Below are 22,797 nucleotides of genomic sequence, written 5' to 3' on the forward strand. Positions count from 1 at the left end.
ATGTTATTATAATTTATATTCCTTATAATATATTGTGTCTTGATTATTGATTGATGGATTTTTAATAAACTGTTGTTTATGTCTAATTATTATCTACTTACTATTAACGCTTCTATATTTTAAAAGAAATTTTAAAATAACTGTATAATTCTAAAATAAAAATATCTTTCTTGTCACAAAGTGAGAAAACTTATGTTAATTGTTTTCGGGGGAGTAATTAACAAAATGCTTTTAATTATTTTGTAAATTTAATATTAATGAATTGCGCATAACATGCAGAGGTAATTACTTCCCTTGAAACATTCAAATTATCAGTTCAGCTATTTTATTAGCTTTCAAATACTAAATATTATTGTACGACGTAAATTTTAATTATATTGTTGCTACAAATTATGTGACATTAGATTTTGTAAGTGTTAAACATCACTTGTACCTGCTTCTTGATATAAATATTTTGACAATCGAAGCAAAATTACTGTGCTTATCTACTGAAAAATAAATCATTATATTGCATATGTTCTATCTTTTATTCAGTTAAATCCCTTATTCAGTTAAGATACACTTCCACACTAACTTTATTAAAATGAAGTATAACTCTTTGTGACTCGACATCGAGGTCACTTCCACCCTTATTTCTACCTAAAAATTAAATATGCAGTAATATTACGTCAATATTTTCATGATTCGAACGGTGAGTTTATTGTAGATACGAATGCGCAAACGTTACCTACAAGTATAGCGAGATATTGGCTTTTAATATTAGCAAACGAGCATGCATCTATATGGCAAGTGACTACTGATGCCCATGGATATCTGTAACCAAAACCATACAAATCAGGGACTCCACTTGAAATCTATCCGTTGTCTATGCTGGTACCATAGATAATTATAGATATCTCACCCTCTCCTCTCAACGGCTGACAACTGTGTTAGCCATTTAATGGTTGTCATGGTGTAATTTACGCGGAACAATGCCGACATGCGCAGTTAAGTTGTGCAAAAACACAAAATCGAAAAAAAAAGTGCGGAGAAATATAATTTTATTCGTAAGTGATGGTACCTGTTACAACACTTGTAAAATAATTACACCAACTATGTAATTATTTTGGCAATTTTGTGATGTAAAACCTTAAGTCTAAGCTAATTCGTTAAATTACTTAATTATTTAATTAATCTCAGGGTTCTTGCAAAGAATAAACTATATACAATGACGATATTATTTAATATCACAATAAAGAGTTACATTACAGTAATTGTATCTACTTACAAATAAGACCTCGGCAACCGCTATAACCTAGGTATGGACACGATTTGAAATTACAATTTTAATTTTGTTTTACGTTCATTAACGTTGCCAGTTAAAATTACTCTTACACTGATGACGCCAATTAAAAAAAGTTTCTGTTTATAAAAAACATGTTTATAATTATGATATTTAACACCAATTTCCGTTTGTGAAAAAACCTTTAATTTTAGGCAATTATTTTGTTTGAACAATGTTTTGTTCGCTTGAGCGAATTCCCACTTGATTTTTCTACCTGAAAATTGAAAATCATTTCAATTAAATCATAATAAAATCAATTTTAAATAAGAATGTGTGATTATATGTGAAAATGATTACTTAATGTAGTGTTTCGTGATTATTTTTTTACAAGTGATGTTTTAAGCTGTGTTGTATTTAAAAATAAAGTAAAATTGTTGAATGATTTTAGTATCCAAGAATGACTTTAGCCAGTTTAATAGCTACTTGTGGCAAAGCGTATCAATAGCATGTTTTATCGACACATCAGCGCCTACACTTGTTCAATAAAAAAATAATCTCTCATACAACATAATATGGTCCTAAAAAATGCTGCCGAATTGAGATTTTTCTCCTTTTTGAAGTGGATTAAAATCGAATGACACACAAGGTATTAAAATGCATATTATTAAAGACCTTTTGAACTTTATTGGTCTATCTATCTATATTGATGTATGTATGTATGTATCTTTAAATTAAGTTATGCGAGCTGAGCACACAGTCAGTAAATTCGCTCGTTTTAGTGTCTATAAGACACATATTGTAACATTTTGAAAACTGAAATAGCTAACAATCTGTGTTTCATGAGCACAAAACACTTCCTTATAACTCATTTGACTTATTATTTTATTACAATATAAAAAGCATAAGATTTCCTAGAGTAAATGCTATAAACAGATTAATATTCCGATGCAATATGAGATAATTCCGTTTATACGCAACATATCGGTCTACCACTTTTTATTCTTATGCAACATGCGCTTAAAAAGTATGTATGAGTCTAAATGAGTGAGTAATCTGTTCTTTTTTTAGAGTACTATTTACAATTAAATGTTATGTGTCATGCGATGTTAGTGATCTATTGTGTATGTCGTACTCATTCGTATGCCGGTCATGTAGTCATAATATTGTCACATTATCATTGTTAATTTGTAAGTAAGTTGTGCTTAAACGAATAAAAAGTCAATCGAAACAAGAAAAAAATTAAGCTTATTGTTTGAAATTTTGACAGAATTCTTTGACGATAGATATAGACAAATTCAAAGTCAAATTATATACACACTCAAACGAATAAAGCAAAGATTATAATTATTTTATTATGCTTTATTCTTAAGGTGATAGGACTTTAAGGCTATTGAGCAATTGAATTTTTCGATTAGTCGCAACACATTTTGCATTATATTCTTCATATGCTGCGCATAATTCTCATGATAATCACAAAATCTGACTTTTCATAATTCAATTGCATGTTCGAAAAACTTTGGGAATAAGGAGTTCCACTAAAATATGTTTATTCGTTTAATTACGGTTCAAAGTTCCGTCAATGTAAAACAACATTACCATAGGTGTTAGAACATAACTTATCAAGCGTGTTAATACATTTACCTTTACCATATACATATATTACCTATATTACCAAAACTGGTTAGTAATATATTACGAATACCCTTAAATGTAATGAGCTAACCAAAACCATTAGTATTAAGTAAGACGCCCAAAGCCTTGCTAGCGATGATTTATACCAGTGTTTTTCAAAGTGTATCTCCTAGGAGTTTTAGAGCCTCTATAGGGGATCGCGTAGATTGCTAAGCCTCAGTAAAAATGATATTTTTACTAAGAAAAATTTGACTAAAGAAGCAGATATTTAACTATGTATTTAACTGATACGGAGTTGTTAAAAAAAGTAACTGCTTTGAAAGGATTTAATAATTGACATTTATAAAATACAGGTAAGGAACAGAAGGTCGCGAAATATTTCCACATACTAAGGGCGTCGAACCATGAAAGTTGAAAAACACTGATTCATATTATAAAGGAAAAAATGTTAGTGATGAGAAATGAAATACTAAATAATGATGGGAAGCGATATAATGATGTTAGATAAAATATGATTCGATTAGAAACAAAATGAACAATTTGCATACGTGTCTAGCCCGAGTTAGATAGCTCGTTCTCCGAAACTTCAAACGCTGGTGACAAAAGAAAAATAATATACTTGACAGTTTTAAAATTATCTATGAACAGGTCAACTTCCGCCTGACCATAGACCAATATCAAAAATATAAAAAAAAACGAAAATAGAAAATTTAACAAATAATAATTTTAGACTCTTTTTAGAATTTAAGTTAAATAAAAAAAATATGAATGAAAAAATAAATAGGAAAGGTTAGATTACAATTTTCAAAATTAATTTATGATTTGACACGATAGCTATGATTGTGTTCAACGGCTCACCATTTCGCTCGTTTTGACCAGTCCTTGGGTGTCCAATGTAAACATTTGGGATCGATTCGTAATAACTTCTTTTCCATCGCTTTTTCGTGTTGTTGTACTGTTTCCTATAACGGAAAATAATTATATGAAAAATATTTTTGGAAATTATGTGGTTATGAGTGATTCCAAATTTACGTGGGTATAACAAATAAATTTTCACTTGCTTTAACGGTGAAGAAAAACACCATATAGTCTTTTTACAGCACTCTTAGACATGTAGGTTACATGCCTAAGAGTGCTGTAAAAAGAGTCGTCAAAGGCACGTGAAATCTAGCAATCCGCACTTGGTCAGCAAGATAGACACTATGGTAAACTCCTTTCAAGTGTGGCTCAACAAATGGTTTGACGATAACTAATGGATTCGATAATATTTGTGTAACGTTTTTGCAATGGAAAATGGAAGGAAAAAAGGAAGGTGACAACAAAAAAATATTACCTGATTAACAGATATGATGTACTGGCCCTTGTAATAATTAATGAGGTTTAAATTCTGCAATGTACTTATGACATCTTCCTTTTTAATACTGGTCAATTCACATATTTCACTGGAAATTGAAACAAAAATAAATGAAAAATTATAATATTTTCGTTTTACCAGTCCAAGAATGCATGTTGGTATAGTCCGCGTAAAACTGCTACTCCACTCTGAATATTGAAATGAATCGTGTCGCCATAGCAAATTGTATGACTACACCTGCTTGCAAAAACTTCAGAGCGGACTAGCAGTTTGGCGCGGACTATAAGTGGTTACTGCCGCTCATGGTCATCAGAGACTCCTGAGGTCTAAAGCCTTAATGAGTAAGTCAGTCGGCACACTCTTCAAACAAGAACTGTTTTGAGCTGGAAAGACATATAGCGCTGGTACCCCTGGTCGAATCATATTGGTTCTGACACTTAGAAAATAAAATTAATTTTAGCGCAACCAAATTTCAACTAGCTTGTCTCTTAACCATTCATAAATAAGAAAAAAATATTAGTATAATAAATTAAACTATGGATTAGTACTTTATTAATGAAATATGAACTCTAATCCCATCAAATACACCGAAGGAATCACAAGTGAAGGTAATACTAAGTTAGTGACAATTTCTATATAATAACTCTGATTTTTCAAAGTTATGTGCGTATTAGAAATTCATTATCACTTGTTTAAACGGTGAATGAAAACATATCGAGGAAATCTGAGAAATACACATACCTGATGTGCATACCTGAGAAATCTTAAAAAAAGCGTTTCCAAAGGTATGTGAAGTGTACCAATACGCACTTGGCCAGCGCGGTGGACTATGGCCTAATCCTTCTCATTCTGAGAGGAGACTCGTGCCCTGCAGTGGGACAGCAATGGGTTGATGATGATGAATAATTTGACTTACTTTATAGTAATAATAGGTTTTTCGTTGTCGCCTACGGGTTTCGCGTGCATCAGTATATCCAGTATAGTTTGCGCCCAGTAACTTCTATATGATAACAGCCCAAGATCTGATAAAGGTTTTTCCGGAGAACCAGTTTTGCCTTCAAATTTTGATAATTCATAACCTGTAAAGGAAAAATATCAAACAATTAATTAACTACAGAATTATTGAATTATAAAGATGTAACAGAATATTTATTTTAAAAAGCGGCATTTATAAATTAGAAGTGGAAGTGTCCGGAATGCACAAGCAAAGTACCAAAGAAAGGAAATATCAATACCCCGGTACGCAACACTGCATCAGCCCGCGACGAAGTACCAATAGAATCGCCAGAATCTTCCCCACCAGCGCAGGACACACTGAGCAGCGATAAAAATGTTACCCATCGTACTAAGCATACACGTACACCGACACTTATTGAAAACACCAGCCCATACGCGGACAACAGTGATTGTAATAGTAGTATGCAAAGTAAATGTCTAGATGATTTAAAAGCGTATATGAAAGAACTATTCAGAGGCGAATTAGATACAATACGGACAGCAATTGCGGACCTCGCTAATAGCATCAAGACCCAGAATAGTCGTCTGGAACAGTTAGAAGCTAGAGTGAGCGTATTGGAGAATAAGTCTGAGGAAGCAAACCGACCAGATACTTCAGCATTGGAGAGTGTAGTCTTGCAATTGCAGTCCGACATTTCAGAGCGCGATCAGGCTCTTCTAATAAACGATCTAGAAATCTCAGGTTGTCCAGAATCAGTAAGCGAAAACTGCACCCATATTGTTCTCACGGTAGCAAGAAAAATCGGTATAGAGCTTGATGAAAAGGAAATCGTAAGCGCAAGACGAGCAGGGCCTGTGCGGACGGGACTGGATGGAGGCGCGTCGATGTGGCCGAGGCCTCTCGCTGTGCGTCTGGCGCGCCGCTCCTCGCGGGATTCCCTGCTGCAGGCTGCGCGTACGCGCCGCGGCCTTAACACCGATGGACTTAATCTACCCGGGGCCTCAAGACCGATTTATATCAATGAGCGCCTTACTAAACATAACAGGCAGATATTCAAAAGAACCCGTACTCTAGCCCGCGAAAACAATTACAAGTACGTATGGACACACGAAGGAAAGGTCTTTGTACGCCAGGAGCACGGTGGGACTCGAATACGCGTGCGCAACGAAGCAGACTTACTAAGGTTTTTTCAAAAGAAAATAGTTTGAACACATGTAATTTTAATCTAATGTTAATTACTTTTAAATTCTCATTGCAATTTTCTGTTTCTCTGTATTGGATATTTTTTTTTGTATTATTTATTTACTTTTGGGACTCCTGCAATGAATCCGCGTATATATCAAACACACACATATACATATACGAGTACGTTCACTTACAAAACACTATTACATTTAAACACATGCACACACCATCACTGATATACGATCTTATTTATAGAAATAAATATAATTACATTGGACATGCTTATAGGGTTTTGCGGATTATCATTATTATTGATTCATAATGGCTACCACAAACAAAAAATGTTTGAGATTAAGTTTACTAAATGCTAGGTCATTACATACAGGACAAGACGAATTATATATGACAATACTTAAGTACAAACCGGATATCCTAGCCGTTAATGAGACCTGGTTAAAAACTGGTGAGGAGAGTCTCGCGCCTAATATACCAAACTTCAAATTTATGCATAGACCTAGACATAATAAAAAAGGGGGAGGAGTGGGTTTTTATATAAGACAAGAAATTTCGATAAAAGTGCTAAAACACCCAGCATCTGTATTGGAGCAGATGTGGCTCGAAGTGCGAATACCAGGAGCCACTATAGCTCTAGGCACAGCTTATAGACCTGAAAGCGTAAGTATTGCAGAGGCGCTGGACTCTCTCAGTGAGTCAATTAATGTCATGGGACGTTACGATTATACCTGGATCTTAGGTGATATTAATGTTGATATGGCAAAAACAGACTCTTCTAAAGCAAAAGAAGTTAATGTTTTTTGTGTTCAACACAGTCTAGAGCAACTAGTTAATGAGCCAACTAGAGTTACTGATCATACTCAGACTATTATAGATTTGGTTATGGCTAATAGTCCTTCAAAATGTAAAGATATAAAAGTTATTCATAACCACTGTTTAAGTGATCATGCTCTGATATTAGTTGATCTTGACATTAAAAAACCTAAAATACAAAAGCGTATAAAATACCAAAGAACGTTACAAGATATTCAATTACCATCTTTCGAAAAGGACCTGACATTGACCAATTGGGACTCTATTTATAATCTAGATAATTTAGAAGACATGATAATTGCATTCAATTCACATTTAACAAATTTATTCGAAATTCATGCTCCAATCCATAAGATTATTCTGAAAGACCGACCAAAACCTTGGATAACTAACATGGTCAAATTCATGATGAGTTTACGCGACGACGCTCTTGTCAAAGCCCAAAAAGAAAAAAGCGACAGTTCCAAGGTTTATTATCGCACCTTAAAAAATCTTGTAACCGCAACTATAGAGCGTGAAAGGAAAGCCTTCTTTAACTACTCTATAAACAACAATTTAAAGAAACCTAAACTTTTATGGATAAATTTACGGAACGCTACACAAGTCACCAGAACGCTATCTAACCCCATTCCCAACCAACTTAATGACCCGGAAATAATTAACGATCACTTTTTAAACATACCATCCAGCAAAAAAGTAGGAATAAACACTGATGTTATAAATCTACATAATCTTGCACAAGATGAACTCTTAGAACTTAAACCGACCACAGAAATGGAAGTTAACAAAATTATAAATAGTATCAAGACTCTTGCAGCTGGTGAAGATTGTCTGAACATAGAAATGATTAAGCTGACATTAGATATAACCCTCCCAATAATTACCAGGATTATAAATAAATCGATTGAAACTCATTCCTTCCCATCTATATGGAAAAAAGCTTTAGTCAGACCTATTCCAAAAAAAGACAACATTACAGAGCTGAAAGATTTGCGCCCTATTTCCATTCTACCGGTGCTATCGAAAGTTTTAGAGAAAGTAGTACTCATTCAAGTATTAAAGTACTTAGAAAATAAGAATATTATTCCTAAATTACAATCCGGATTCCGCAGAGATCACAGCACTGAAACTGCCCTATTGCATGTCACAGACGACCTTACCGAGGCCTCTGACCTGGGCTTGAGCAGTATAATGGTACTCCTTGACTATTCCAGGGCTTTTGACTCCTTAGACCAAAATCTACTTCTAGTCAAGCTGGAAAAGTATGGCTTCTCTAAGAACACCTGTCGTTGGTTCCATACCTTTCTAAGCAACAGAGCGCAGATTGTTGTGACTGAAGACGCAGAAGGAAACAAAAGATTCTCCTCTTCCAAGCCAGTTCAAAGGGGAGTCCCACAAGGCTCGCTGTTAAGCCCAATCCTGTTTACAATATTTACAGCAGATATGTCTAGCCAGATTAAATCCTGCAAATATCACTTGTACGCAGATGATACACAAATATACTACTCATTCCAAGTAAACGACACCAAAACAGCTATAAAACTAATAAACGAGGATCTTAAGAATCTTTACACATGGTCTGAAAATAACTCGCTTGTCCTAAACCCAACAAAATCACAAACCATTGTAATTGGCACCAAGAAACAAATTGAAAATGTACTGGATTGTGAAGATAAAATAAAGATTAATGACGTAGCCCTAGAAAAAGTAAGCACCGCACGCAATCTTGGCCTAATTTTAGATGGAGAGCTCAAATTTTCAGAGCATACAAACAGCAAAATTAAATCCGCATTTTATAAACTTAAAACCTTATATAAGATTAGGCCCTATATCAAACCAGATTTACGCGTACAACTTTGTGAGTCATTAGTGCTCTCTCAATTTAATTACTGCAGCTCCATCTTTGGACCTAGGTTAAATGTTAAGTTAGAAAATGCTATACAAAGAGTACAAAATGCCTGTATTCGCTTTTGTTTTGATGTCCCTAGGCGAACATTTATAACACCATACTTAAATAGCAAAGGCATACTTAACATGAGTGCGAGGAGGAGCCTACACTATGCTTGTACAGTGCATCGAGTAATTTGGAATAAGAAGCCTGAATACCTATTTGAGAAATTGCACTGGGTCGACGACTTTACCCACCGGAGCCTTCGCTCAAATTCTCAAGGTCTCCTAAAAATTCCAGCTCATAAATCGGCAAGATACAGGCGTTGTTTCAAATTTGAAGCAGCAAAAATTTGGAACGACTTACCTCCCCCTTTGAGGAGAAGAATGAGAACGGAATGCTTTAAACACAAATATAAATCTGCTTTGTTAAAAAGACAACTTGCTGGTGAAAATTTGAAACCTGCCTGCATGCAATATCTACCAATAAAAAAGTTCTTTAATGCTAATTAAACACATTATTTAACCTCCAAATACGTACATACACACTCACACACACACACACACACACACACACACACACACACACACACACACATACACGCTTGGATTTTAAAACCCAGGAGATGCCCCACTGACGGCTGACTATCTTCTTATCCCACCTAACACCACAGGGATTATAGGAGCGGTTGAAAAACAGCGCTACTCGAATCCCTGATTCTGAGACAGCAATGCTGAGCCGAATTCCTTTTGTCATATTAATACATGTATGTATTACTGTAAAATGTACATTTATTCTTTCTGTAACTGTGTTATTATGGCAATAAACGTTTATTATTATTATTATTATTATTATTATTAAATGTTTATTTTAAAAAGGAACTACATAAAAGAATCTTTCAAAAATAGCAGCATTGCAATGCTACTGAAGAATAAAGAAAATAACTTTTTACTATCTACTCTATAATTTTAAGAAATAAGTTATACTACTACGATGGTAAAAAAATGCATCTTTGTATTTTGAGACAGCCCTAGAAAAACTATTGGTTATTTTAAATTTTTAATATTGTTATGGTGTGTGTTTACTTACTAAATTCTATAAGTAATTTTCCATATCCTTTTCGTTGATATGGAGGTAGTGTCAGTATACATGCTACGTTGTAGTCTTCCGTGCTTTCCTTTTCTTTGGAAAAATATCCTACTATGTGAAATCCTAGAAAGCAATAAAATGATTTTAAGTAACAAATTGTATTAATGGTATAGTCCGCGCGCGTAACATCAGAGCTGACTAGAAGTTTGGTGCGAACTATACCAGTTGTAGTCCGCCTAAAACTGCTAGTCCACTCTGAATATAGAAATGAGTCGCGTCGCCATAACAAATTGAATGACTACACCTGCTCGCAACAACTTCAGTGCGGACTAGCTGTTTGGCGCGGACTATACCAGTTATAATTATTAAACAACAATTAATATTAGTTATAGGCGATACCGCACGAGCCTCGTCAGATTTATCATCTATTACGAATGAGGTAGCTCGTGAGTATTAGAGAGCGAGGAGAGGAGATGCTACCAAATCTTTATTTCATAATCACTTTACAATTAAAACATCCCACGCATCACCGAGCACGTGGAGCGCGTGCGCCTCGCTCGAAGGCTACGATCGAACTGCCCGTGATGACAGTGACACAAGCCGGCCGCCCCTCCAGATTTCAGTGTTACGTCATGATGTCATAATGGTTCGATATTAATTAAAAAGGGTAGTGGCAGGAAATCACATTTGCGACATTAGCAATGTCACTATGATTGACTTTCCGACACGGTTTATCATGTGGTGTGTGTGTTCTTTTTATAATATTGCAGTAGCAGACAGCATGCAGTCCACCTGATGGTAAGTGGCTATCGCTGTCCATCTGTAATCAACCTCAAATAGCATTAAATATGCCTAACTGAGGCCGGCCACAGTCGCGCCGCTATCCTTGGAGACTAAGCTGGAACGCATCGGAAAAGTATGTCTCCCTTACCACACCGTTCAAACCAGAACACAGCAGCGCTTAACACTACTGTTATTTTGCAGAAATATGCATGGCGATGGTACGGCCGGATTCGAACCACAGTATTCTACTACATTCCACATACAAAGTGAATTAAGTTAAATAAAACCTTGTAAGATGACTAAATTGAAAGGCCTACCTCTAGAATCAAATTCAGTCATAACGTAGAATAGAAAGGGGTCCGTGTCGTAGTACAAAGTCTTGTGGTCCAAGAACAGTTTGGCGAGCAGGCATAGATTTTGTGCGTAGCATTTGTTCTTCCGGCCGTCTATCTCGAAAAATGATATGCTTCCTTTGCGGTATATCTCGTTGCCAGGTGGATGTTTTAGTTTACATTTAATCTGGAATAGAACAAAGTAGACTTCGAGTTAGAACATTGTTCTAAATGAGAACATTTTTCTAATGATATTGTTCACAAGCTTATTTTTTATTTTAGGTAATATTAAATACTTACCAGGTGTCTTTCTAGGCACTTTTTACTTTTTCTATATTTTAAACAAAATTCACAAATATATATACAGGGTAAATTCACCAGTTCCTGAAACATAAGTAATAGTTATATGTAGATGTATTAAATCAGTAGGACTTCTAGTGTTCTGTATTACTTTGGTATTCTTGTGATAATTATTAATTCTACATAGTTAACTCAGATAATATTTTTTAACATAATATTGCTTTCTACAATCATAGCCATAATATACCAGAGAATTATTATAGAAACAAAAAAAAACAATTTAGACGAGTTCAACCATATTTCATAGTTATATTATGTTAAAATCTGTCAAGCCCTTTAACCTAGAGGGCGTGCCAAGAATGAGAGAAACATATGTATGTTGCGTATGTACGAATAAGATTACCATTCACAGTTGGGTAAAACATAGATATAAATCGTATGATTTAGATAAAAGTCTTTTTAGGGATCAAATTCGCAACATTTCATGTCAGACTGGTGAAAATTGTCTCTGCTACTAATCAGTGTTACCATTTAATTTATGTTCCAAGTAATTGCATAGTTTTGTATTAATTATACAGAGTACTTTGTAATACAGTGATTTATGCTCCAACTAGTTGCATATTTTTTGTATTAATGAAAGTAAGCTGTAATGCAGTGAATCTTATGTAAACTGCATAAAACTAAGTAAACCAATAAGAATATCAGTTTCAATATTGCACCACTACTCACCTGCGGATAAGGCGCGAAGTACCACGGCCGTATCCTATTCCTGCCGAGCTCTATCATCTCGATGTTCTTCATCCTGGTGACGAGGTCGTCGTGGCCGTGCGCCACCAGGCTGCCGGACTGCCGCGGCCGCGCCGTGGGCGTGGCCGTCCCGCTCGGTGCTGTCTCCCCGCTGTCCAGCGAGTCCTGGGAGGGTAGGGGCTCCGGCTGGAATAACAGATTGATGGGAATTCAATATACTTTAAATACTGTTTAAGTGATACCCTAGTGGTTAAGAACCGCGGCCCAATCCTTCTCATTCTGAGAGGAGACCCATGCCCAGCAGTGGGACAGTAATGGGTTTATTTATTTATTTATTTATTCGGGACTACCAACATAAGATACAGCAGTGACTATCATATACAGTACAATCATATCTATTATCTTATTGGGTAACTGTTCTTACTATGACAGGTAATCACAACATGCGTTGAATGTATATACATACTTAAAATTACTATTAAACTATGTAGCTATAACTAATAACATTAAAATAAAAATAAATATAGGTACGTCAAAAATTTGGAACTTTTTTGAGCTTGGCTAAATAGGTGGAGAAACCATCGTGGTGTACATCGAGGTCTAAGATCTTCGTAGCTAGTTTATTATACAGACGGGCCACGCGGACCATCGGTGCATAACGACCGAGATTAGACCTGAACTGCTTAATGTGGAATAAACTGCATGGTTTTCTGGGTATCCTGGCGGGAACGTTGTATTGCAATCTTTTTAAAAGTGACGGACAATCGATAGCACCATTTATCAACTTATACAAGAATAGTAAATCTAATTGAGCTCGTCGTGTTGATAACTCCTGCAGATTAAAATATTTTAGTCTCTCTTTATATGTTTTTATAATTCTTGGTACTTTAAAACGGTATGTCAAGATACGAGAAAATTTCTTTTGAACCCGTTCGATTCTATTTCCGTATATCTTATAATTAGGGCACCATACAATACTACCATATTCAAGCTTGTTTCGCACATAGCTATTGTATAGCTGGATAACAGCAGCTGGTTTTTTAAAACTTTTTGTGCATCTCAGAATAAAACCCAGTGCTTTATATGCATCAGTTGCAATCTTATCGATGTGATTCGAAAAACTGAGTTTACTGTCAATAAGTATACCAAGATCGCGTATAGTAGAAACCTCTTCAAGTTTATTATTGGCTATGTAATATGTCGTTTGTAACTTATTTCTTTTTCTGGTGAACTTTATATGATGACATTTTGAGCTATTCAGATTCATTTTGTTTTTATTGCACCAGTCGTGAATATTATTTATATCTTCCTGTAAGTATATTGCGTCCTTATCTTTCCTTATCCTTATCTTGATGATGATGATGACTTTAAATAGCAAATTAAGCATGCTGTGCACCTGATAATTATCTAAATGTTTGAAGGTGGTAAAACCCTCTATGGTTCGACTTGGGAGCACCACCACCACACTTATTTCTGCCTGATAACAGCCGTGTTAAGTGCTGCTGTGTTCTGGTTTGAAGGGTGTGGTAAGTGAGACGTGCATATGTTGATGCCTTGGCATTCCAGCTTTGTCCTAAGGGATAGGGATGCATCTGTGGCCGACCTTAGGTAGGAATCTAATCTTATCTGGGGTGTACTACAGATGTCCATGAGCGGCAGTAGCCACTTACCGTTAGATGGATTACATTCTTAAATTATAAAAAAAATATGGGAACGAAATACAAAGACGCTCTCTACACACACAATCCATAGGATTACCTGTGTTGTAGGTTCTATGGACAAATACAATATACACAATGTATTAAACAACCAGACCCAAAATAGAAAAGTAAATACATTGTTCAGATATCTGACTGGGGTCAAACACAGAACCCTCCACGCGACAGATGATGACCGCTCCGCCACACAGGTCATTAACATAGAAATACTAACCTCGCTCTCCAACGAATTAGCTTTCCGTTTCCTATTCATCTTCTTCTGCAGCGCTGCGACTAGGACAGCCCCGCCGTTAACCAACGAGGACGAGTCATTGACGAGAGTAGGGCTGGCTGGACGAGACACCAGTTGACGAGGCTCCACAGTGGGGGGTGGTTGAACTTGAATTACTGTGAAAAGTTATTTAACACACATTATTTTTAAGTAATCTATGCAATGTTTTGTCTTGGTAGGCAATTACTTCATACTAGCAATTGTCTAGCAAATTTCTATCTTTGGTAGGCAAAATTAGGATAGATTGAGTATTAATAACGGAGGTTAGGCAGTATTTTTGAATAAATGTAAAAAGTCCTACATTGTATGCTGGACCAAAGAACTGAAATTGTTACTTTTGGGAGGTGCAAAGAGATGATTGGTTGGGTCTAAGAGTAGAAATAGTAAATGTATAAAAAAGTAGTTGTATATGTAGAAATAATGTAATCAGAAATATATTTATATAAAAACATATTTGTGTTTTATCGCTAGACCATTACTGTCCCACTGGTAGGCACAGACACAAAGTCTACCATATTGGAATTGGCCAGCACAGTGGACTATATGTTCAATTATTCTCACTTTCTAAGGAGACCCATGCCCAGCAGTGGAATAATAGGCTGATGAATGATACACAATATAAACAGTTCAAAAACATACCAGGTGGGGGTTTTTGTGCAGAACCATTGAGTGCATTGCTACTGGGGAGCTTTTCGGGCAATTTGATGTTGGTTTGGTTGAGGTTCACACTATTCTCTCTACTGCTAGTGCTTACAGACTTCTGTAGTTCAGCACAGACATTATCATCTGTTGACAAAATAAACATTTTAAATGTGTGACAAACCTATATAAAAAATACAATAAAAATACATATAAAAATCTACACATATATACTAACTAAACAAGACTACATTATAAGCACTACTGTTTCCTAGAATGTATAGTTTGATAACACCAATTATTTATACACCAATATATTTTCTCCATGCATGTCACTAGTTAAATAGATAAAGGGATAAATTTCAACTTCATACTATGCGAACCACATCTAATATTACATTTGTATACAAGATAGCTGGAAGACAGTGTAACGGAATCCCAGAAATATTGTAATCCCAAATAGAGGTTTTGTATATTTTTACCAACTATGTCTTTTTTATACATGTACAAAATGAAAAAGTAGGAAACAGAAATGTTGTCAATTTAGATCACAATTTTTTTAATCAACTTTCGGATAAATAAATATTATGAATTTTCATACAGTTATCTTTACACTGATTCCAGTAAAACAACTTTTAGTATTACCAAGAACTTCCGCTGAAGAATCATCCATTGTATATAAATATAAATACAAGCAAAATATATATAAAGCATATACATACCTACAAATGATACCTACAAAAAATAAGGAACATGCCATAAAATAAAATAAATTAAAACTACACATTTTGTTCCAATTTTCCTACTTGACTAAACTACCTAACATCAATACGTACAACAATTATACAGAAGGGGAACAGGTGTAAAGAATATGCATCAAAACTATGTACACATTTGTTTCATATTGGAAAAAGTAGTCTTTCTATTTTTTTTTTAATTTACTTATATAATAATTATAAAATATTGCAATTTTGGAAAATATGAAATAGTAGTATTACACATATTCCCCATAACTGTATGAAATAAAAATAATATGGCTGCTACTTGCAAAAAAAATATTTTGTTGAACTATTCATAAATTTCTTACTTATCGTGGAAGCTAAACTAATAGCAAAAACACACATACTAAGAAAATGAGGCATTATGCCACCTCCTGAACCAATGTGAGTTTTCTTTGGAGTGGTCGTCCCACCAGTTACCGCTCCGTCCCTCCTCGGAAACTGAACTTTCCGAGTGTCCAGCCAAGACTCCCCGACCCACTCATCCAAACGTTTGTTAACTGAAATATGTAAAATATGCCTTTAAATTAGCAAGAATAGTTGCAAAGATAACATATTTATAATTTTGATAAACGGTAATTTTATTTATTGTTTTTGTTTTTACAAATATTTTAGACTACAAATTATATATGCTTCAACGGCATTACTTTAAATGATAGTTTATTTCATATTATCATAAATTCAGTAATGTTCCCTTCAGGAATAGAACATAACACAGCAATAACAATAATGAGTTGAATTGTATGAAATTATTATAAGAAAATATAAATGAATTTGGTGATATACATACAGTCAACATAGTGCACATAATATCCTCTCTGTCCTCGTATTTCTTTAATACTTATAATTTCTGCTAGGGGCCAATCATCGCCTCCTTGCATTCGAACTGGCAGTCTACATCCCTCCACCAACGACGCCTATACAAAAACATGAAAAACAATCAATATATTTTTTTGAAACAAATCACCACAAAAATTATTACACAAATAAAATAAATACCGCAGAATCACAAAATGTAGTAATTTCATCGTCATTTTCGTTCATTATGATAAATAAACATATAAATTTGTACAAAAATTAGCAGAGCTTGTCACTTGACATACAATATGTCTACTTGACACTTTGACAATTGACACTGAAAATTAGTTGTTATAAAATTTTGTTTGAGGCAAAGATTATAAACAAAATGTTTGCTTTATATACTTTTCCATATATTCTATTATATTATAATATTGATAATTAATAAACAATTGTTATTTGAAACATATAACTTGTATAAACGTAACCAGTTATCATTTAATATTATTTTTATGAAATATCAATATCATCATGATAACGGCTAATGGCAACATTAACTATATTTTAAAAAGTAAAAATCCTAACCTGGAAATATGGAAATATTTCAATGATATAAATTAAATATTTGGTTAACAGTTAATTGTTAATTACAAAACTAGTTCCTACAACAATTAATATTATCAAGAGTTTTCTAAAGATTCTGTACTTTAATAAACGGAAAGATGTCGGTCCCCGAAATGAGCGAAGCTGATCAAATCAAAACTGTAGGTTTCATCATGATAAACTGCAGTAAATATTGTAATTCCTGAGTGAATGAATAGTTCTAAAGTTGTATTATTATTTTTCAGTTTAAAGACTTCCTTGTCCAGTACAACAGGCTGTCGGAGTTATGTTTTAATGACTGCGTTCATGATTTCACGTCTAGAACTCTTCGGACTGCAGAGGTAAAAACTTTATTTACATTTGAATAGAAAGACTGCTCATTTATATAATAGGTTCACTACTTTATGCTCTTGCATTTTTTAACTGGGCGTGGGTTGCGAAACTCTGTAGCATGAAAAAGCGAAAAATGTTTACAGGAGGCACGGAGACCAACTAAACTAAACTATACTAAAGTAAACTATCCTTCGATTTAAAATTATTTTTGTACCTGCCGTCAGTAGGACGAGTTCATTTTCGAGTGTAACACATGTTATTTCACCTCTCCATAATGTTGCTTATAAGGATCAAATTGATCCTGTATGTAGGTTCCATGTTCCTCAACCAACTAGACATCTGTATGATTTATTTAAATTTATGTTCTGGATCAGTGTTTGTGGACAGAGGCATTATTATATCAGTTTGTATCAATAGTGATCATTGCCAAGTAGAAACCAAGTGTCTTTTAAAATGCAACCACGGTTCCATTGATCACTACTCAGCTTATGTGATATCCCAAATGGCATATCATATATGGAGTGTGACATCATGCATGGCAAATGTGCTCCATGATCACCTCGAAGTCTACACATACAGTATGTTTAATGGTAGTGAAGGAGGTTAGTTAAACGATAACCCAACAAAAGAAAACAAAGCTTTTATATTGTTTAGCATTAATTACAGATGTCCATGAAGCAACAACTACTTACAAATTCCTTTTAAAATACACACAACATTTTGAAAACATACATACAATATGATGTAATAGAAATCATATTTGTACATTCCAGGACAAATGCACTGCTAATTGCATGGAAAAGTATCTTCGGGCTAACCAGCGGGTGTCACAGAGATTCCACGAGTTCCAAATGATAGCAAACGAGAACATGCTAGCATTAGCACAGAAGTCTGGCAACCCTAGCTAAATGTGATATGGTACAAGTAGCATTTATTTATTCAGTTAGGATATTTTGAGTTTGTTAACTATAATAAAAAGCTTATTTGGAGTTACTATTTTATTTTTTATTTTTATTTATAAACATATTGTTATGAATGATGGAGAAATAATACTTTTTGACTGGTCGGCTAGAATACCAACCATCCCTATTTAGTTCCTGATTCTGGGCATATTTTTTAGTTTATTCGTTGGAAATTTTTAATTAATCCCAAAAATGGTGTATGTTTGCAACAGTGCCTCTAAAAACAGAGAAGCAAACTGTTGAACAAGTTTTTATAGGGAGATATATTTTTTGGGATTTTTAAGGTCAAATCTTTTTACAGATTTACCCTAATAATATAGGGGTGAAATTGGATTGGTAACTTGTTATCAGTAATTTTTTGGATAGACTTTCTGAGACAGATAGTCTGCGAAAATCCAGTTAAAATACAGAAAACCTCACATTGTCCATGTCAGTATTGCATATGTAATTAGGTACTATATACTTTTCATGCTTATACTGTTAGCAGTATTATTGAAGATTTTCTAAATGTCTAAAGATTACTTTCGTATTTTCTTTAGTCTCTCACTTTACACTTCTTTTTGCATTTGCGTGGTTTCTTAGCGGGTTTCTTCTTTTCTTTTACTTGACAGGCTTCTTCTAAAGAGCACACCATGCAGACTGTGCTTTCTTCAGAGGATTGCTCGCAACAAGGTTCTTCTTCGGGATCAGGCTCTTTCTTGTTTTTGGATTGCTTTTTGTCAGATTTCTTCTTTTTCTTACAAGGCCAGGTATTTTCTACCGCGCACACCATACATACTATACTTTTCTTGGGACAGGGCTTGTAACATCTTTGTTCGGGCGGTGAGAAGTCTAAAACGAAGGACGATTGGGAGCTAGTGTAGTCGAAGTGATAGTCGTTGAATTTAGCTTCTACGCTGTATTTAGCGTTTGATGAAGTTCCGTCATCGGTGTCAGTATTCAGCACATACTTTAGGGGGTACGGACCAGAAGGAGCGTTGCTGACGTTCGATGGCTTCGTGCAAATAGTGTACTGGCCAGCATGTCTGATTATTCTTATCAGTGGCTGGCCACAGGCTGGAGGCTTGCAACAGCTTGAAGCCGATGGGGGGCATACGGCTGCACAAACTGGTGGAAAGCAGCAAGGCTTGGAGCAGGGTGGGCGCGAACACGCGGAAGGACAAGGTGCACATTCACCAGCTTTCATGCAGTTGTGTTGCTCGATTCGCCTCAAAACTTGGCAGGAAATGTGACCGGGACGCCAGCCACATCGTAACTATATAAAAGAAAATTACTTATAAACACTCTTTAAATGTGAACTATAATTAGTTTCTTCAATTTAGTCATCAATATAGAATATCGATTCATTTAGTAGTGATTTGGTTTTTTATTGTACCTAAATGTGCTAGGAATTTAGTTTTATTTTAATACTTATATGACAGGAAGTCATATAATATCATCTTGTCTATCTGTATAAATTATTACCTATATTATATTTCGTAATGAGTATGTTACAAATAAACTATCGCATATTTTATATGAAATGTTTATGATATTAACCTGATGTTCAGGTGCATCCTTGGCTGTATAGAGCCAACCCATGTTCTTGGGCACAGGTCCAGGTTTGACGTCTTCTTTGTCCAAGCATTTGTGTTTCGGCAGATCACAGCGCCCCAAACAACTTGCTGCCGCCTTGTTTGCTAAATAAGAAATATAAGTTCTTAATATTTTTATGCCGCATTTTTATGGGGAAATGTGGGAGTTTTTCATTATATTCACAAGTGTTTATAATCTGCCAATACACACTTAGCCTAACCTCCCCCCTCTTCTAATAGGAAACATGACCAGCGATGGGAATGCGTTAATGAGTCTTCAAAGGTGACTATTACACTGGGATCAATGTTACTGATCGCTTGTAAAGGCAGCAATAAATAATATCGGTGCGACGTTGAGTAGCAACGTAACGCAACGCAAAGCGCAACTGAACGTTGCGCGTTGCAGCGCCGCTCCGCAATGCATGTTGCTGCCGTTGCGTGATGTCAGAGGAGAACAACACAGCGTGTTGCACATCAAATGTTTTTACGTTGCGGCAGATGGCGTCACCGATGTTAGCAATACACCGCTATTATGTGGGACACTCCTTTTAGCTGCTTGCATATTATGAATTTATTAGCTACTTATCTATAATTATTTTCATTTCACCCAATAACCTGTTTTTGCAGTATTTTACTTAAATTTTACTAAAATACTTACGTCGACCACCGGGCTTACAGCAACATGCCATTATTGTAATTTAGGCAATCTATAAAAGATGAAAAATTATTTTAATAACTGTATTATCATTTGATTCCTGGGTAATAGGGCCGTACGTGTAAGGTAATTTAATGTTATTGGTGTGGTAATATTTACGTCTCCAGATTTACTGAATTCACAGTGGTTAAGTAAAATGCATAACTTTTTCGGAAAAAAATGGGAACTATGACCTAAATTCAAAGATATATTTTTCATAGCATAAAATTAATTTTATATTCTGTATATTTTAATATTTTAGCTTTTAAATTGCGTCATAGAATCGTTGCGTAGATATGGCATTTTGATTTTCACGAAGAGCTACATACATAATTTTCGGAATAAAATATTATTATACGAAGTAATAATATTTTATTCCAAAAATGTTACAACTCTAAGATATTTTTATAATGTTCAGATTAGTTTATAAAACAAAATTATTTCTAGCAGACAAAAAACTGATGTCATCATCATCACCAAACTTGGAGGGTGTCACTTATTATACAATTTACTATTCAACTTTATAGTACTTACTGTACGACTTTATACTGTTCTACTAAGCAAATAGAACCTAAGCTATTGCATACGACGCTATTCTTACCTACATAGGTACTACGTAGGTAGTATAAGTAGGTACTCAATTACGGAAGATAATTAAATACGAACCTACTCAAAAGCCATTAAACACGTAACTAGTAGGTACTTAAGCTACAGCATGTTTATAATGTCGTCGTTATGTAACAGAGTCGAGAAGATTTTCTTGTTATCACTATTAGCACTAACTACTGATAAACTATATACAAATACTACTCGATATAGTAGTAGTAGTCTAAGGTCTATCGGTTAATCTAACGAGATGTTTTAGTGATAGGTACGTTAGACTTCACTTGCAGGTTCGGGTTTGAATTCCCGGCTGGAACTTTTATTTTAATGGTGAATTAATTATCAATTAACAATAATGCGTGTTTAACTTAGCAAAAAACCAGCGTGGGAGGTTCCTTTAATAGGATAAAAGTTCATCAGTGGGAAATCTATCAATCTGTATATATTTGCCGACTCGGAGCAATTTTTCTCATTCTGAGATAACGCGTGCTCAATAGCGTAACAGTAATATACTGATAATGATGATGCCTCGTTTTTAAACAAGCAATTATATGACTTGGTAACCTAGAATTTTAGAAACAAGCGAGTCAGACATATATTGCAAATCTAACCTCGCTGCATCCATTGTTCCACATCGTCCAATGGGCTAGACGGCAAGATCATTAAAGCTACGTAGGTACCGAGTTTTTGGCGAATAGAGCACTTACTACTAAACCTGTTCCTTTACAAGAAATATACTATGTTTATAGCAATCGAAAATAAAAATATAATCACCTGTACCTATGGAGTTTAGATGTTATGGAAAACAGATCATTTTCACCCTTGTCATATTATTCATCATAGTTCGCTGGTTTGACTTCTTTTTGTAGGTCCATTTTCTGCTGACTTGGGAATTACATGACAAATGTGAAATTTTACGTATTGTACGGTCATAGCGTTAAACAGAAAGTGTCAATTTATTGACGCTACTGAGAACTTAACTGATTGAGATTATTTACGGCCTGTATTTACATATCTATTTTTATAAAGTTATCATTTGGACTGTACATTATCGCACCCACATTACCTTTATAGAATAAAAACATAGTATTTGCCTACTGAAAATTATGTAATGTTATTGGGGTATATAGGCAGAAAGGTTGCTATAGGCAAATTGGTCTACTGATAAAGTGTAATTAATTTTGGCGCACGGAGTGTACCCAGGCCATGGCCCAGGCCAATTGTAAATTGTGATCGAACACACACAATGTGTACCTATATTACAAGAAGGGCAATTATAACACTTAAATTGAAGTGTAGTTTTTATACCTAAATCACTTGAATCACTTGAACACAGTACAAATATGGAACTTGAAGTTGGTTTAATTTCATTTTTTTTTAATTATTATAATGTAGTTACTGTTACTATGTACCTAATATAAAGGTACCTATTGGTACCTGTAGTATTAACATTAGATCATAAG

The 22,797-nt window shown here is 34.7% G+C and overlaps 3 protein-coding genes across 4 annotated transcripts; 1 reads left to right on the forward strand and 2 right to left on the reverse strand.

Annotated features, from left to right (window-relative positions):
* Positions 1–1,203: 1,203 nt before the first annotated feature.
* Tip60 (Histone acetyltransferase Tip60) lies at positions 1,204–16,913 on the reverse strand. 2 transcript variants are annotated; one of them, XM_073075406.1, is made up of 14 exons: positions 16,767–16,913; positions 16,558–16,684; positions 16,139–16,267; positions 14,989–15,135; positions 14,293–14,465; positions 12,343–12,546; positions 11,614–11,697; positions 11,299–11,500; positions 10,199–10,321; positions 5,167–5,329; positions 4,230–4,338; positions 3,755–3,858; positions 3,445–3,489; positions 1,204–1,538 (listed from the first exon to the last, which is right to left on the reverse strand). In XM_073075406.1, the coding sequence occupies exons 1-13, from the start codon at positions 16,809–16,811 to the stop codon at positions 3,483–3,485; spliced, it is 1,617 nt and encodes a 538-aa protein (XP_072931507.1). In that variant the 5' UTR covers positions 16,812–16,913; the 3' UTR covers positions 1,204–1,538; positions 3,445–3,482. The 2 variants fall into 2 exon arrangements, with proteins under 2 accessions (XP_072931507.1, XP_072931506.1); XM_073075405.1 differs by having other exon boundaries at positions 16,115–16,267.
* A 210-nt stretch (positions 16,914–17,123) lies between these two features.
* Positions 17,124–18,497, forward strand: Tim9a (translocase of inner membrane 9). The gene is made up of 3 exons (XM_073075408.1): positions 17,124–17,329; positions 17,414–17,509; positions 18,275–18,497. Exons 1-3 carry the CDS (start codon positions 17,288–17,290, stop codon positions 18,407–18,409), a joined length of 273 nt encoding a protein of 90 aa, XP_072931509.1. The 5' UTR covers positions 17,124–17,287; the 3' UTR covers positions 18,410–18,497.
* Positions 18,498–18,592: 95 nt separating this feature from the next.
* LOC140743889 (uncharacterized) lies at positions 18,593–22,339 on the reverse strand. The gene is made up of 4 exons (XM_073075407.1): positions 22,115–22,339; positions 20,696–20,744; positions 20,003–20,142; positions 18,593–19,718 (listed from the first exon to the last, which is right to left on the reverse strand). Exons 2-4 carry the CDS (start codon positions 20,724–20,726, stop codon positions 18,999–19,001), a joined length of 891 nt encoding a protein of 296 aa, XP_072931508.1. The 5' UTR covers positions 20,727–20,744; positions 22,115–22,339; the 3' UTR covers positions 18,593–18,998.
* Between the last annotated feature and the right edge of the window lie 458 nt (positions 22,340–22,797).

The sequence above is a fragment of the Epargyreus clarus genome, unplaced genomic scaffold (genome assembly GCF_041222505.1).
Source record: "Epargyreus clarus isolate Ecla_fem2 unplaced genomic scaffold, WU_Ecla_fem_2.2 ptg000001l, whole genome shotgun sequence".
Classification (NCBI taxonomy): Eukaryota; Metazoa; Arthropoda; class Insecta; order Lepidoptera; family Hesperiidae; genus Epargyreus; species Epargyreus clarus.

Excerpts from the sequence above, each read along its gene's own strand:
- Tip60 (XM_073075405.1), bottom strand. The coding sequence starts at position 16,811 with ATGAACGAAAATGACGATGAAATTACTACATTTTGTGATTCTGCG. Across the intron at positions 15,136-16,114 it reads CATAATGCCTCATTTTCTTA|ATGATAATGTCTGTGCTGAA; the intron begins GTATGTGTGTTT and ends TTTTGTCAACAG. Across the intron at positions 11,698-12,342 it reads ACTTCGCGCCTTATCCGCAG|GAACTGGTGAATTTACCCTG; the intron begins GTGAGTAGTGGT and ends CTTATGTTTCAG.
- Tim9a (XM_073075408.1), top strand. The coding sequence starts at position 17,288 with ATGTCGGTCCCCGAAATGAGCGAAGCTGATCAAATCAAAACT. Across the intron at positions 17,330-17,413 it reads AAGCTGATCAAATCAAAACT|TTTAAAGACTTCCTTGTCCA; the intron begins GTAGGTTTCATC and ends ATTATTTTTCAG. Across the intron at positions 17,510-18,274 it reads GAACTCTTCGGACTGCAGAG|GACAAATGCACTGCTAATTG; the intron begins GTAAAAACTTTA and ends TGTACATTCCAG.
- LOC140743889 (XM_073075407.1), bottom strand. The coding sequence starts at position 20,726 with ATGGCATGTTGCTGTAAGCCCGGTGGTCGAC. Across the intron at positions 20,143-20,695 it reads CTGTAAGCCCGGTGGTCGAC|CAAACAAGGCGGCAGCAAGT; the intron begins GTAAGTATTTTA and ends TTTCTTATTTAG. Across the intron at positions 19,719-20,002 it reads AGGATGCACCTGAACATCAG|TTACGATGTGGCTGGCGTCC; the intron begins GTTAATATCATA and ends TCTTTTATATAG.